The 15,243-nt window shown below is 47.6% G+C and overlaps 1 protein-coding gene across 1 annotated transcript; it reads right to left on the bottom strand.

Moving 5' to 3' along the window:
- Window positions 1–1,586: 1,586 nt before the first annotated feature.
- On the bottom strand, window positions 1,587–6,234 carry ISX (intestine specific homeobox). Its single transcript, XM_083179564.1, has 3 exons — window positions 6,102–6,234; window positions 3,312–3,428; window positions 1,587–2,547 (listed from the first exon to the last, which is right to left on the bottom strand). Exons 1-3 carry the CDS (start codon window positions 6,210–6,212, stop codon window positions 2,299–2,301), a joined length of 477 nt encoding a protein of 158 aa, XP_083035690.1. The 5' UTR covers window positions 6,213–6,234; the 3' UTR covers window positions 1,587–2,298.
- Window positions 6,235–15,243: the final 9,009 nt, after the last annotated feature.

Raw genomic sequence — 15,243 nt, 5'->3', positions numbered from 1 at the left:
GTAACTATCGGTTGGCCGGGATGGCACTTAACAGGAACACCTGTTGTGGAAGTATGGCCTCCACCTATAACCGTTTCTATAATGGGTGCAATGTGTGTGGGGCACAAGGGCCCTGGAGTCTAGGTGGGCCCACACTCCACCCATAAGCCAAATATCATAGCCAAAATGGCCACCGAACAATGCCAGAGCCTACCAAAGCATGGAGAGGAGAGGGCCCACCCGGAGTCTGCATACGGACCCCCTCTGTTAAAATGGCCCTGACTCCACCTAACTTAGCCACCCACAATTTTTAACCCTTGGAGGCCTTCAGCCACCCAATGCTGGTATGCCTCCATGATGTGATGGCCTATTATTACAGTGTGCCTCCATGTTGTTGTGGCCCATTAGTGCAGTGGCACTCCATGTTGTTGTGGCCCATTAGTGCAGTGTGGCATGCCTCCATGATGTTATGGCCCATTAGTACAGTGTACCTCCATGATGTTGTGGCATTGGTACAGTGTGCCTCCATGATGTTGTAGCCCGGGAGTACGGAGTGCAATGATTCTGAGGTAAACTACTGCATTTTATTAAACAAAACAATAATAAAACTGTTTAAAAAAAATGCTATATTGCGAAGGATAAGAAACAACTGAGAAAACTGTAATATCCAGTTTGGTACTCTTTACTTAGAAGGGCGCCCACGATTTTGATCGTGGGCATCGTTAGTAAAAAATCTCGGGCATCTCGGGCATTGAATGCACTAAAAAATCGGGTGCGATCAACCGACGAGATGCCCGAGATTTCCCATAGGGAACAATGTTAAATGTCTCAATTGACCCAATTTTCCTGTTCAATGCCTCAATTGACCCGATTTTTCCATAGGAAACAATGTTAAATGGGCCACAGAGGCCAAATAGGCACCCTGAAGTGTATAACGGCCACCCGAATTGTTAACGCCACCCCATGATCAACGTCAACCCGATGCGTGGCGAGCGCAGCGAGCCCGCGAGGGGCGGCGGTACGCGTCCTACGACCTTTTCATACCCCCACTATCCACGTCGGTGTGGAGTTGAGAATAGAAAGTGTGGCGAGCGCAGCGAGCCACCGAGCCCGAAGCGTGGCGAGCGCAGCGAGCCCCGCGAGGGTACGCGGACAGCTGTGAAGCCCGCGAGGGGACGCGGATACCTGTGAAGGTATCCGTGTCCCCTCGCGGGGCTCGCTGCGCTCGCCACGCTTCGGGCTCGGTGGCTCGCTGCGCTCGCCACACTTTCTATTCTCAACTCCACGCCGACGTGGATAGTGGGGGTATGAAAAGGTCGTAGGACGCGTACCGCCGCCCCTCGCGTGCTCGCTGCGCTCGCCACGCTTGGGTTGACGTTGATCGTGGGGTGGCGTTAACAATTCGGGTGGCCATTATTCACTTCAGGGTGCCTATTTGGCCTCTGTGGCCCATTTAACATTGTTTCCTATGGAAAAATTGGGTCAATTGAGGCATTGAACAGGAAAATCGGGTCAATTGAGACATTTAACATTGTTCCCTATGGGAAATCTCGGGCATCTCGTCTGTCGCATCGCACCTGATTTTTTAGTGCATTCAATGCCCGAGATGGCCGAGATGGGCGCCCTTCTAAGTAAAGAGTACCTCCAGTTTATTTTTATCAGTCATTATAAAGGTCAACGCCTTCCTGTTAGTGTGACATTGTTCATTTGATGTCTTGGCCACCTTTTCGGTGCGCTGTGTCCCTTACCCGCTTGATGACAAATGTCACTATTTCGCTTCTCATTTGAAGAATGAAAGACTGAGAGCTTTTAGCTCACCGAGTTAATGTTTGAAACCCTCTGGCAGATGGGGTTCTCGGTAGCTCGTTCTGTTTCCATCCTGCTAATTTGTCCCCAGACAGCTCTTTTACAAGCTTGGCAACCCAAGGCGACTCGAGTCCTTGGCTGCATTCTGCGCTTCTCGGCCGGTAAATCCTCTGCAACAAGAGCTCCGTCTCTCTTCTAAAGTGGTCCCATGGACTCCTGTCATGTGGACTTTAGGACCATCTGCTTGCACCTCCCCTCTGCATATCGTATGCACGTGTATAAATAAATGATGAGGTGCTAAAATTGTTTCCGGCTGCGGCGCGGATGGCGTCCCTGCAATTTTCAAACAACAGAAAAAAGCTTCTTCCGACAAACCAGCTCTCGCCCTCGTCTACAGACGCAAGAGGTGGTTAAAGGCTGCCGCTAGTTACAGATTTATTTCTTGCACTTAAAGAAGTGCAGGTCTCATCTTCTGCTGGTGCCTCCGCGCCAATGTGGCTCAGCAGTGTCACCTCAGTTGACGGCGACCTTTGCTAACAGTAGCGATGTCCTTGCATTATGTTGGAGTGCGAGGGATCCGCTGTGGTTGGCTCTCTGAGGAAAAGGGATGTAGTACGGGGCCAGCCTCATTGGGATTGGCAGCAGTTGGTGGGAGGCTACCAGGTTGGGTACCAGCACCGAGGTCAGGTGGCTGTGGAAGGGTAGGTTATATCTGTGCGGCACTTCGTTATCCGGAAATTTGCTCATCGGCAATCCGAAGTCCTGTGGGATGAACAGAATTGCGTCAAAGAGGAAACAAGGGGCTAATTTAAGCCTGGTGAAGTGATAAAGTGGAAGGTGATAACGCACCAGCCAATCAGCTCCTAGTTGTGATGTTACAGACTGGGGAGCAATTTATTAAGCCTGGTGAAGTGATAAAGTGGAAGGTGATAACACACCAGCCAATCAGCTCCTAGTTATGATGTTACAGACTGGGTAGCAATTTATTAAGCCTGGTGAAGTGATCAAGTGGAAGGTGATAACGCACCAGTCAATCAGCTCCTAAGTGTCATGTTACAGGCCGGGTTTAAAAAATTACAGTTAGGAAATTATTGGATAATACATATCACCTACCAGTGTATCACAACTTTATCACTTCACCTGGCTTACTATATCTGATCTTTAACCCTTTATGATGTTTATGGAAAAAATTATATTTTACTAGCACAGTAAAAAATCTAATTCTATTACCCCTACTGTGACTTTCGGCTGTAGTTTTTACACCCTTTACTAAACACTACTGAGCGACTTCAAAAAGAACGACAACCATTCCCACCTGCGTTTTACTGCCATCTCTTGCATGTAAAAGTTTTATTACAAGTTTTATCCCAGCTGTAAAGCATAAAATAATGACAGACAAGAAACGTGGTATTTAATGGTGCCGCCACGCCAAGCAACAAAGCCCTCCGCCAGTTTATACGCAAGCTTCTCTGTCAGTTTACACCTGTCTGGCTCCACGTCCCGGCCCCGGGAGCGGAACAACTTACCATAGTATCAGCCTTCGGTGCGGGGAGCATGTCTATCGTCGTCAGGTTTTGGAGACCTCCGAAATTACCCAGTTTTTCATATTTTCTCCACTTTGCACGACGGTTCTGAAACCAAATCTTGCATTTTTTGGAGCGTGAAAAAAAAAAAGTAATTGTTAGTACAAATGATTTATAAAATCTTCATTAATGTTCACCGATTGGAGTTTAAACACAGCGGCCATGATGATTAAGTAACCAGACAGTTTGAGAGAGATAAAATGCCAGCCGGTGCCAGCTCCCAACTGCCATTTTATGCTCAGCCTGTAACATGGCAGTTCGGGGCTGACTGTTACTTTATCTCTCTCCGCGTTCTCTCCAACACTTAGAACATCTACTCCCCAAACATCAAATCCTCAATTGCGGGTGAATAATTAATAGCCAGGCTAGATAACTTTTTTTATTATAACTGATTACATTAATTTATTGCGGCGATAGTTTGTTATTAATGACCCAGTTATGTAGGGACACCATGACTTTCTTTTGATTTTTATTGATGCAATTCCCAATCGAAGATAAACAGCCGCGGTGACCGCAACGGGGAATGGAATTTTCCTGCATCGTTCTCATAAAATATGCAGAGATTTAGGGGCCTATTTGAATTCGGCGCCGTCTCCGATGGTGGGGATCTGCATATGTGCATAGGCGCTGTTGATGGCAGCCAAGGGGCACTCCGGGGTCATTCGATGTTGAGCAACCATTGGCAATAAATAGTTTGAATCGGTCCAGGCACACTTTCCCGAGGCACCGCATGGTGCACACAGTTTGGGCACCACTGGGTTAGGCTATAATTAGTGTGAGATTAGGGTTAAGCTGCAGTTAGAGTTAGATTCAGGTTAGAGTTAGATTGTGGTTAGAATTAGGCTCAGGTTCGAGTTAGATTAGGATGTTTATAGAGCAGGGGTTCCCAAACTTTTTAGAATCACGGTGCCCTAAAGTCCTATAGTTTCAGAATTTTATCCATGGCACCCTGAGGCTAAACGTTCAATGATGAAAAATTAAATAAATTGTGTGTAGATATCATCTTAAGGTTTAATTATGTAGTGGGGGGGACGACGACGACAAGATTTGTTTCGATTCTGTACACATATTTTATAATTGGCAGCCATAAACACTGGTTTTACCTATTATGATGATTGTAATTAATTTGAATTGGTCCTGGACCGCCAACCCAAGGCACCCCTGTAAGGGTCTCAAGGCACCCTAGGGTGCCACGGCAAACAGTTTGGGAACCACTGTTATAGAGTGATGCCCCTTTCACACCAGAAGAAAAATTACCGGGTTAAAGCTTTTCAGCCAAGAAATGCACTGAAAAACCTTGTTTTTTTTTGGTGTGAAAGGGTCAACACGGGTCTTAAATACCGGCACTCTGACCCTGCACTTGACCAGGGTTGGAGTGCCGGGACTTAAGACCCGTGTTGACCCTTTCACACCACAGAAAAACCCGTGTTTTTCAGTATACAGGTTGAGTATCCCGTATCCAAAATGCTCGGGACCAGGAGAATTTTGGATAACGGATTATTCCGTATTTTGGAATATTTTAATATTTCAATGATGTATTTTGAAGTATCTTGCATTTATGCTGTATAAACACATAAAATAAACACAAATATATTTTATTACCACATAAAATACACACAAATATATTTTATTTGTTCAAAAAACAAGGTTTCAAAACATGAAACAAAATTTGTGTACTATCTCAGATATTGAATTTGAATGTCAAGCAATCATTTTCTTGTACATATATAGTGCCAGTTACATATCATGTCCTCAGTAGTGCTGTTACAGATGTCCCCAGTGAGTTTTTAGCTAAACAAATTTTTTTTTCCACTTTCTGGAAAGTATGGTTTTCGGAATAATTCGGATAACGGATATTCGGATACGGGATACTCAACCTGTATTTCCAGTTGAAAAGCTTTAACCCGGTAATTTGCGGGTGGCGTTAATTGGGGTCATGCTGTACCCGGCAAAATGACCCGGCACTCAAAAATGCTGGGTAATTTCTGGGTGGTCGGTGTGCAAAGGGTATTAGATGAAAAGTGCATGGAAAATCACATTGCCTGTTGACACAGTATCAACATTCTGTTTATGCTGACAATCTGGTGTCTGAATTCTGTCAAAATATTAGCCGACAGCGCAGATACATTTATTTCCAAGCATACAGAATTAGACGCAACTCTGAGACAGACCTCTGTATTTACTGCATAGTGAACCCTATAGATTCCAGCACTTCCTGCTGAACCTACAGATTAATGGGCGTTAACCTGATTACACCCACACAGCGCAAAATGCCGATAATTGAATAGCTGGTGGCATGAAAAACGGATTTCCCCCCGCATTGTGCCTAATTGAATACGTCCCTTTGTGTCCGGTATGTTAGAGTAGAAGGGAGATCACATTCTATTTGCCAAACTCTGAATATCACTAAAGCTCATTAACAATGTACAGAATTCATAATGCAATCCTCTTGTCGTTATTTATCGGAGCATAGTCAGCATTTGTAAGATTAGAACTAGAGATGTGCCGGCTCTGATTTACTCTGATTTACTCTGATTTCAAAGCAGGATCTTATTGGCTATCAACTGTCAACAACTGTCATGTGATTTGGGATAGCCAATAAGATCCTGCTTTGAAATATCAGAGTAAATCAGAGTAAATCAGAACCTGCACATCTCTAATTAAAACCAAGCAAACAAACAAACATCACCCCTTCCCCCTAAACATTTCTGTACACCCCAAATGTTTCAGTACCTGGACACGTGTCTCTGGGAGTTTGATCTTGGCGGCCAGCTGGTCCCTGGTCTGAACGTCAGGGTAGTGCGTCACGTTGAATATCCACTCCAGCTCTTGCAGTTGGTCCATGGTGAAAGTGGTCCGGACCCTTCTCTTGTTCTTGCGATCACCTTCGAGGAGATGAAATCACAACTCGCGGTTACTGGCTGCGTACGAGCCGCACAATCGGCAAACTACTGATTACTAGTCAGCTCTGTTCTTGCAGCTTGGATTTAAATGCCCTCCTGGTTCCCCGTGGTCTTTTGTCTCAATCGCAGAACAAGGGGTCTGATTCAGATTTGTTAGCAAAAAAAAGGGGGCAAAACTATGCCTAATTGCAGGTGGGGCAGATGTAACAGATGCAGAGAGAGTTAGATTTGAGTGGGTTGAGTTCAAACAAATCTAAATTGCAGTGTAAAAATAAAGCAGCCAGTATTTACCCTGCACAGAAACAATATAAACCACACAATTCTAACTATCTCTGCACATGTTACATCTGCCCCACCTGCAGTGCAGTATGGTTTTACCCATGTGTGTTTTTTTTTTACTTTGATAACAAAATTGAATCAGTCCCGAGATGCATTAAAAAAATATTTAATAAAGTCATTTTGAAGAACATCCCCTGATACTGGCATTAGGAACTGATAAACCCGATATTGAATACCTGGGCACAGGGTCGGTTCAAGGTTTCACGGTACCCTATGCAAAATTATTTCCTTTTGCCCCCCCACCCAATACCCTTTCTCCTTAGGTAAAGTAAGGTGATAGGGGGGCTCCCATGCAGGCAGACTTATCAGACTGCCCCCCACGGGTCCTGTGCCCTTATACAACTGCCTAATGGAAGCGCGGGCCCTGCCTAGGCCCCAGAGTGCTGATTTGGGGAGCTTGTGGTGATCAGTGCACCCAGTGGCTCAGCAATACCACAGTTGGGAGGTCTGGTAGCGCAGCTTGTATAGCGTTAAATGTAAGTGATGGGATTCTAGGAATGAAACCCCTGGCAACAAACATTAAACCCTTGGCAAAAGAGCATGAAACCCCTGGCAACTGAGAAGAAACTCCTGGCAACAAGCATGAAACCCTTGCCAACGAGCATGTAATCCCTGGAAATGAAGAAGAAACTCCTGGCAACAAGCATGAAACCCCAGGCAATGAGCAAGAAACCCCTGACAATGAGCATGAAACCCCTGGCAACAAACAAAAACACCTTGGCAGTGAGCATGAAACCCCTGGCAATGAGCAAAAACACCCTGACGACAAACAAAAAGACCCTGGCAACGAGCATGAAACCCCTCTAGCAATTCGCAAAAACACCCTGGCAATGAGCATGAAATTGGTGAACATGTAGATAAAAATTATAATTAATGTGAGGGAAGGGGGGGAGGGATTTTTTTGGCAGGGGGGTTGCAACATTTTGCGTGCACCACTGTATGAGCCACCTTGCTGTAAACAAGGCCATCTACGTCTTCTGCTCATTAATTCTTTAAAGTGTATTTCAGGTTCCTGCGACTGGCGCTGACGGTAACACAGCGAAAAACTGACAAGGAACCAAATAACAGACCCCTTGACAAATGAAAGCAAAGCGCCTCATTATATATGTGAGCACAGATTTTTAATCTAAGAAACACTCACAAAATCACAGACATCATTTCTCATAAAAATCTAATTGTCATGATCAGTGCAGTTAGCAGCATTACACTTGTTCCAGAGACGCTGATTAATGACAAGATAAAACAAATCAGCCCGCCTGACACGAGTGTGCTCCTGAGCACCAAGAAGCTCAGTATACGGAGTAATCGTCCCATTATATACTGTCAGCAGCCACTCCATCAGCCGGGCACCCCATCCCACTCCAACAGTACCTTATAAATGGCCTTCAACAGGGCTGCCGCCTACATCCTGACATTGGCGGATTTGTTACAGGATTTTACAGAACACTGAAAACTAGCATCGAAAAGGAAGGATTTAAAAAAAAAAAAAAATACATATTTGTAAAAAAAAAAATCAGTCTTTTAAAAAACATCAGAGCATCGGATCAGCACCATCGGAACATCGGAACCATTGCGACTTTGAATTTCCCCCGTGGCTGCTCATCTGAGAAGACACCAGGTGCACACTGGGGAGCTGGCACTTTATCTCGCTACTGCAGGGGTTCTCAAACTCGGTCTTCAGAACCCCACAGAGTTCACGGTTTCCAGGTCACCCGGCAGGCGCACAGGTGCACTCATTACTCATTGACACATTTTAAAAAAAATCCACAGGTGGAGCTATTTCACTTGTGATTCTATGAGGAGACCTGCAAAACATGCACTGTGTGAGGACCGAGTTTGAGAACCTGTGCTCTACTGTATCACTCTCCAATATGTAGTATATTGGGCCCTTTAATGCTCTTGGATTCATAGCTGCCATCATTATCACCACCAGGGGGATGGGTGAGCAGAACATCTCTGACTGGCAGGGCCCCCTGAGAGAGCTTGGGGGGGGGGGGGAGGGGGGGTAGATTAACTAAAAGAAAAGGGTGGCGGTGATAGCAACCAATGAGTTTTCAGTTAACATTGATCTTGTACATCCTGCAAAATGCTTTCTAGAATCTTGTTTTAATCCAGGTTCCCCTGAAAAACTAATCACAGTGTACTGAGACTGGGTATTTGGGGATCCTCTGATTGGTGCATAGCTGCCCCAGGTTTTATTCCTGACACAACACGTCCACCCTGCCGTAACGATAAGGGGTTAATCAGAGAGCAGGATAACGGCAGTGGCCTGTGCCTAGAACAGATGCTTACTTGCAAATGGCACTTGAGTGCTGTGTGCCAAATCTGATAATAGGCAAAGCTCATTACCATTAATCATATGTATATTATACGGCACAGTTCTCTGGAATCGCTAATGACCCAGACATTTCTGGGACTAAGTAAAAACCAGGGTGTCCCATCCAGGGGGGTCCCTGTGATAGCTATCACCAAGGACATGGGGAAGGGGAGATTACAGCCTCCCCATGTGGTCCGGAGCATTCCAGTTTTATTACATGCCCAGACCATGCAGGGAGACTTTATTCTCCCCCCTCCTTCTCTCCCTGGTGACAGGTGTCACAGGCAAACCCCCCCCCCCCCCCCCCTGTCCAGTCCGGCGTTCCGAGGTCATGTCCGGTTCCGGTTTTTACCAATACTATTTCCTTAGTAGATAAAGACATGGCCAGAAGCCAACCCAAATGGGCATCTCCTGGTTACAGATGCTGGGGCAAATGAACTAATGGGGGCGACATGTAGCTAGCGACACTGCTGAGCGTTCTGATTGATGCTAATGCGATGTGTCAGCAGCGCTGTGTGCTGAGTTATCTGTCAGGTCCAGTGTTCTCCGGTGATCACATTGGCCCTGCCTGGGGATCTAACTAGATTTAATCGCCAGGCTATAGTGCAACGCATTGCTATTGCTATGCCCCTACACAGAGCGATGTAGGGGCATGTGCTACCTGATCTAGTCAGATTGTGTAGAAAAATCCCTGAAATTGCCCGGTGTGTAAGCCTTGGAGAGGGATAGTGTACAGAGATAAAGAGTAGAGAGATCACCTTCCTGCCTGCTCCAAACTGTCACCGTTCAAATCCTGTGTGTAATGTGACAGTTAGGGGCTGACTGACTGGGATTTTATCACCATCCACTTCTCTCTAAGGCCTAGCACACATACCCCTGTGTCACTCTGGACTGACACCCAACTCCTCACTCAGGAGTGAAATAACGACTTCCCGAGAGGAAGAAACTGGTTCTTTTGCAAGATCATGAAAAGCCCCAGTTCAATGTCCCAATCCACCCGGCCGGCGCTGGTTCCAAATTCAAGGCAACACCGAAAATATTGTGTATTCGCACATACTAGCAAAGTATCATAGGGGCAAAGTTACTAAGATGGGAGTACTATTGAAGATGGGATGTTGCCCATAGCAACCAATAAAAATCTACCTCTTATTTATTTAGTACGTTCTAGAAGATAAGAGATACAATTTGATTGGTTGCCCATAGCAACATGCCATCTTCAATAGAAATCCCATCTTAGAATAGAGGATAAACCCCATGGACTAGGCACACTCCCTATGTCTAGGTCAACGGAAAAGGTCGACACGTGAAAAACTCGACATGCGTTTTTGACTTTTTTTTTCATTGTCAGTGTGGCTTGCTTCACTCGCCATGCGTCGGGCCAGGTTCCCCAACCGCTGCGCTCAACCGCGGTCCATATGTAAGGCCAGGTTCCTCTACCACTGTGCTCAACCACGGTCCGTATGTCAGGCCAGGTTCCTCTACTGCTGCGCTCAACCGCGGTCCGTATGTAAGGCCAGGTTCCCCTACCGCTGCTCTCAACCGCGCTCCGTATGTAAGGCCAGGTTCCTCTACCACTGTGCTCAACCACGGTCCATATGTCAGGCCAGGTTCCTCTACTGCTGCGCTCAACCGCGGTCCGTATGTCAGGCCAGGTTCCGCTACCACTGTGCTCAACCGCAGTCCATATGACAGGCCAGGTTCCTCTACCACTGTGCTCAACTGCAGTCCATATGTAAGGCCAGGTTCCTCTACCACTGCGCTCAACTGCAGTCCATATGTAAGGCCAGGTTTTTCTATCACTGCGCTCAACTGCAGTCCATATGTAAGGCCAGGTTCCTCTACTGCTGCGCTCAACTGCAGTCCATATGACAGGCCAGGTTCCGCTACCACTGTGCTCAACCAAAGTCCGTATGTAAGGCCAGGCTCCTCTACCACTGTGCTCAACCACAGTCCGTATGTCAGGCCAGGTTCCTCTACTGCTACGCTGAACCGCAGTCCATATGTAAGGTCAGGTTCTTCTATCACTGCGCTCAACCGCAGTCCGTATGTCAAGCCAGGTTCCCCAACCGCTGCGCTCAACCGCGGTCCATATGTAAGGCCAGGTTCCTCTACCACTGTGCTCAACCACGGTCCGTATGTCAGGCCAGGTTCCTCTACTGCTGCGCTCAACCGCGGTCCGTATGTAAGGCCAGGTTCCCCTACCGCTGCTCTCAACCGCGCTCCGTATGTAAGGCCAGGCTCCTCTACCACTGTGCTCAACCGCAGTCCATATGTCAGGCCAGGTTCCTCTACTGCTACGCTGAACCGCAGTCCATATGTAAGGCCAGGTTCTTCTATCACTGCGCTCAACCGCAGTCCGTATGTCAAGCCAGGTTCCTCTACTGCTGCGCTCAACTGCAGTCCATATGTAAGGCCAGGTTCCTCTACCACTGCGCTCAACCGCAGTCCATATGTCAGGCCAGGTTCCTCTACCACTGTGCTCAACTGCAGTCCATGTGTAAGGCCAGGTTCCTCTACCACTGCGCTCAACCGCAGTCCATATGTCAGGCCAGGTTCCGCTACCACTGTGCTCAACCGCAGTCCATATGACAGGGCAGGTTCCTCTACCACTGTGCTCAACTGCAGTCCATATGTCAGGCCAGGTTCCTCTACCACTGTGCTCAACTGCAGTCCGTATGTCAGGCCAGGTTCCTCTACCACTGTGCTCAACTGCAGTCCATATGACAGGCCAGGTTCCTCTACCACTGTGCTCAACCGCAGTCCATATGTCAGGCCAGGTTCCTCTACCACTGTGCTCAACCGCAGTCCATATGTCAGGCCAGGTTCCTCTACTGCTACGCTGAACTGCAGTCCATATGTCAGGCCAGGTTCCCCTACCACTGTGCTCAACCGAAGTCCATATGTCAGGCCAGATTCCTCTACTGCTGCGCTCAACTACAGACCGTATGTCAGGCCAGGTTCCTCTACTGCTACGCTGAACTGCAGTCCATATGTCAGGCCCGGTTCCTCTACCACTGTGTTTAACCGCAGTCCATATGTAAGGCCAGGTTCCTCTACTGCTGCGCTCAACTGCAGTCCATATGTAAGGCCAGGTTCCTCTACCACTGTGCTCAACCGCAGTCCATATGACAGGCCAGGTTCCTCTACTGCTGCGCTCAACTGCAGTCCACAGTTAAAAACATCCCAAAAAGCTTTTTACCGTTTGCTTGATATTTTGATCATGTCGACCATGTGTATGTCGACATATTGACTGTCAACATAGCCAATGTCTGTCAGCCTACAATGCCCATGTAAAAAAAACACGGAGGAACTTGTGCCGGCTGGAGCAGAGCAAGTGGAAAGCGGTGGGCTCCATTGTGTGCATTGGCTTGTCTACTCCGCCCGTAATGAGGTGTCCGCAGCGAGCATCGGAAGGGTCCTCGCTGGGAATAATGTGCACCGAAGCCAATAATTGGAAAAAAAAATGCAACATTTTATATTTCTCACACCAATGGGTATAAGATAATTCTGAATGGGACGTATTAATAACCGCGCATCGTACGTACGCACGGATGTCAATTAAGATACAACCTTCCTGCGAAAATAGATGACTCCTGTTGGAATTATTGATAAATCATTTAACATCTTTTTTTGTGTTGGCTTTAATAACAAACAAAATAGATGGCATTACCGAAGCGTGGCGTTGTGACACATTTATAATTAAACGCCGGCCGTGCGGCTTTCCAGGAAATATATATATTAGCGTTTGATCTGCTTAAGTGAGCAATATTATCAAAGTACCATACGGGAAATGTGCTATAGAATGAAATAATGAACTTTAACATTAAACGCTGCCGTTTTTTTTTTCATTAGAAAACCATACAGAAGGTTCATTATAAGAACTGCTTTTTTTTTCTTCACCTCCATTGACATTCAGAACGTCACATCAGCCTGAAGATGTGACTTTGGGAAGGACGGACGGCGTGCAGAGGGCAACAAGCACCTTAAATACAGACACCAACAGGATGTCACGAGAAGGACCGGATTAAGGGCAACATGTGTGGGTGTGGCCAGTGATGTGTGGGTGTGGTGCCTGATATGTGGGTGTAGCCAGTGCCATCTGGGAGTGTAACCTGGCCCCTACAAGTGCGCGGACCTATCGCCGCTGTACAATGCCTGTGATATCAGCACTGTGCATTAGGGGCGTGGCCGTGATGATGCAATTGTGTGTCACACCCTCTGTACCGCCTCCTTTAATGATCCACACCCCTGCCCCCTATGCCACACCTGCCCTGCCCCCTGATGGTGAGTCAGAGAGACAGCAACCCTTATATACTGTAGCCCTTAGCAACTATTGCTTATGTTTGTCCAAAACCTAATTGGCGACTAAGCATAAACAAGGCTAATACCCCACATGTGTCCTCATTATTACAATAGTCTATAGAGACTGGGAGTCAGCAGATATTCAATTTAATAAACTATATTATACAAGATTCTATAACAGTATGTTATATACCATAGGTACTGTATATAGTACATACATATATGTCTAAATACATATATTTAGACATTTCGGGACAATGGTGCAGATGTATTAAGCCTTGGAAAGTGGTAAAAGCAGACAGAGATAAAGTACCAGCCATTCAACCCCAACTGTCATTTTTCAAATACTGCCTGTAGCATGGCAGTTAGGGGCTGACCGGCTAGCACTTTATCGCTCTCCTTTTTATCACTCTCAAAGGGTTAGTACATCTTGCAACATTTACCCATGTAAAATCTACTTACCGCATGGGTTGTCCGCTGTGTCGTCACTTGTATCATTATCTCCATTTTGAAGACTTTCATTATTATGGGGAATATTCTCTACTTCATCCGTGTTATATTTAAGAGCAGGTCCCTCGATCCTCGTACATCCGGACGTGGACAGATCGAAGTGTTCGCCTGAGGAATCTGTATAAAAGTTCATATTTGAATTTTGCTGGGGCATCAGGTTTAGGATGGAACCTTCATAAAATATAGAACACATAAATAAATAAAAAAAATACATATAAAAATGTACAGTACTCGTTTTTTTTGCTTCTTGGAACCTCCCGCCCCCTTCAGGAACCTCAAAACAGACCTGAATCCTGATTTGTAAATATATCTTGCCTTTTTTTTTTTTTTGCATATGCCTTTTGGTTTAAATGCAGCACTTATAAGCGTCCCAATCTGTTGATTTATTTCAGGAATAATTTGGTGAGGCAATGCCTATCCTCTAATTATGCCACCACCCTTGTATTCTTGTGTCTCCCTTATAGCCACTTATTTCAGGCGCTGTCTGTGAATTGCGGGGGGGGGGGGTTCACGGGGGGTGCCGCAAATTGCGGGAGGGGGGGCCGTGGGGGGTGGGTGACGCGAATCGCGCGGGGTACCGCAAATTGCGGGAGGGGGTCGCTGGGGTGCCGCAAATTGCCACAAGAAAAAATCAACACAGAAAGGTCAACACATTAAATGTTGACATAAGTGTGGCACTTCATTGGTGACCATGTCGACACATGAGAATGAATATGAAAACAATCTTAAAATGAAAAATAAATCTTCAAAAACTCATGTCAACCTTTTTCATCGTCGACCATAGCCGTGTCAGTGTTTTGCATGTGCCATTTGATCCTGGGGTTGCCGTGAATCGCGGCGGCTAGGGGGGGGGGGGGTGGGGGGGGTGTCCACGGGAGGGGGGGTGTGTGCCATGAATTGGGGGAGGGGGGGTCGCGGGGGTGGGTGCTGCGAATTGCGGGAGGGGTGCGCGCGGGGGTTGCAGCAAATCGCGGGAGGGGGGGTCGCGGGGCCAGGGGGTTTGCCGCGAATCACGGGAGGGGGGAGTGCCGCGAATCACGGGAGGGTCGCGGGGGGTGCAGGGGGGATGTGCGTGGGGGGTTGCAGCGAATCGCAGAAGGGAGGGACGGGGGGGTGGGGTGCCCCGGATCGCCGGAGGGGGTTCGTGGGGGCTGGGGTTGCCGCAAATCGTGGCGGGGTGCCGCGAATTGCGGTAGGAGGGGTTCGCGGGGGCGGCGAGCGCGCAAATCGTGGGAGGGGCCTCGCGAATTGCGGGAGGGGTGGTCGCAGGGGGGCTGGGGGCCGCGAATCGCGGGAGGGGGGGGGTTGCGGGGGGGGGGTGCCGCAAAACGCGCGGAGGGGGGGCGAATCGCGGGAGGGGGGGTGGCGGGGGGCGCTCACCTGGTGTGTCTGGTGAGTAGCTGTGTCTTTGCTGGGTAACATGGGGAGGCAGAGGGTGTCTCACTGGGCTGGTTCTTTGTCATGTGAGTCAGTCATGTGAGTCAGAGGCTCCACCCAGCGTTAG

The sequence above is a fragment of the Crinia signifera genome, chromosome 4 (genome assembly GCF_055691185.1).
Source record: "Crinia signifera chromosome 4, ASM5569118v1, whole genome shotgun sequence".
NCBI classification, from domain to species: Eukaryota; Metazoa; Chordata; class Amphibia; order Anura; family Myobatrachidae; genus Crinia; species Crinia signifera.
The sequence above is the reverse complement of the archived record's forward strand: the minus strand, read 5'-3'. Positions and strand labels throughout refer to the sequence as shown.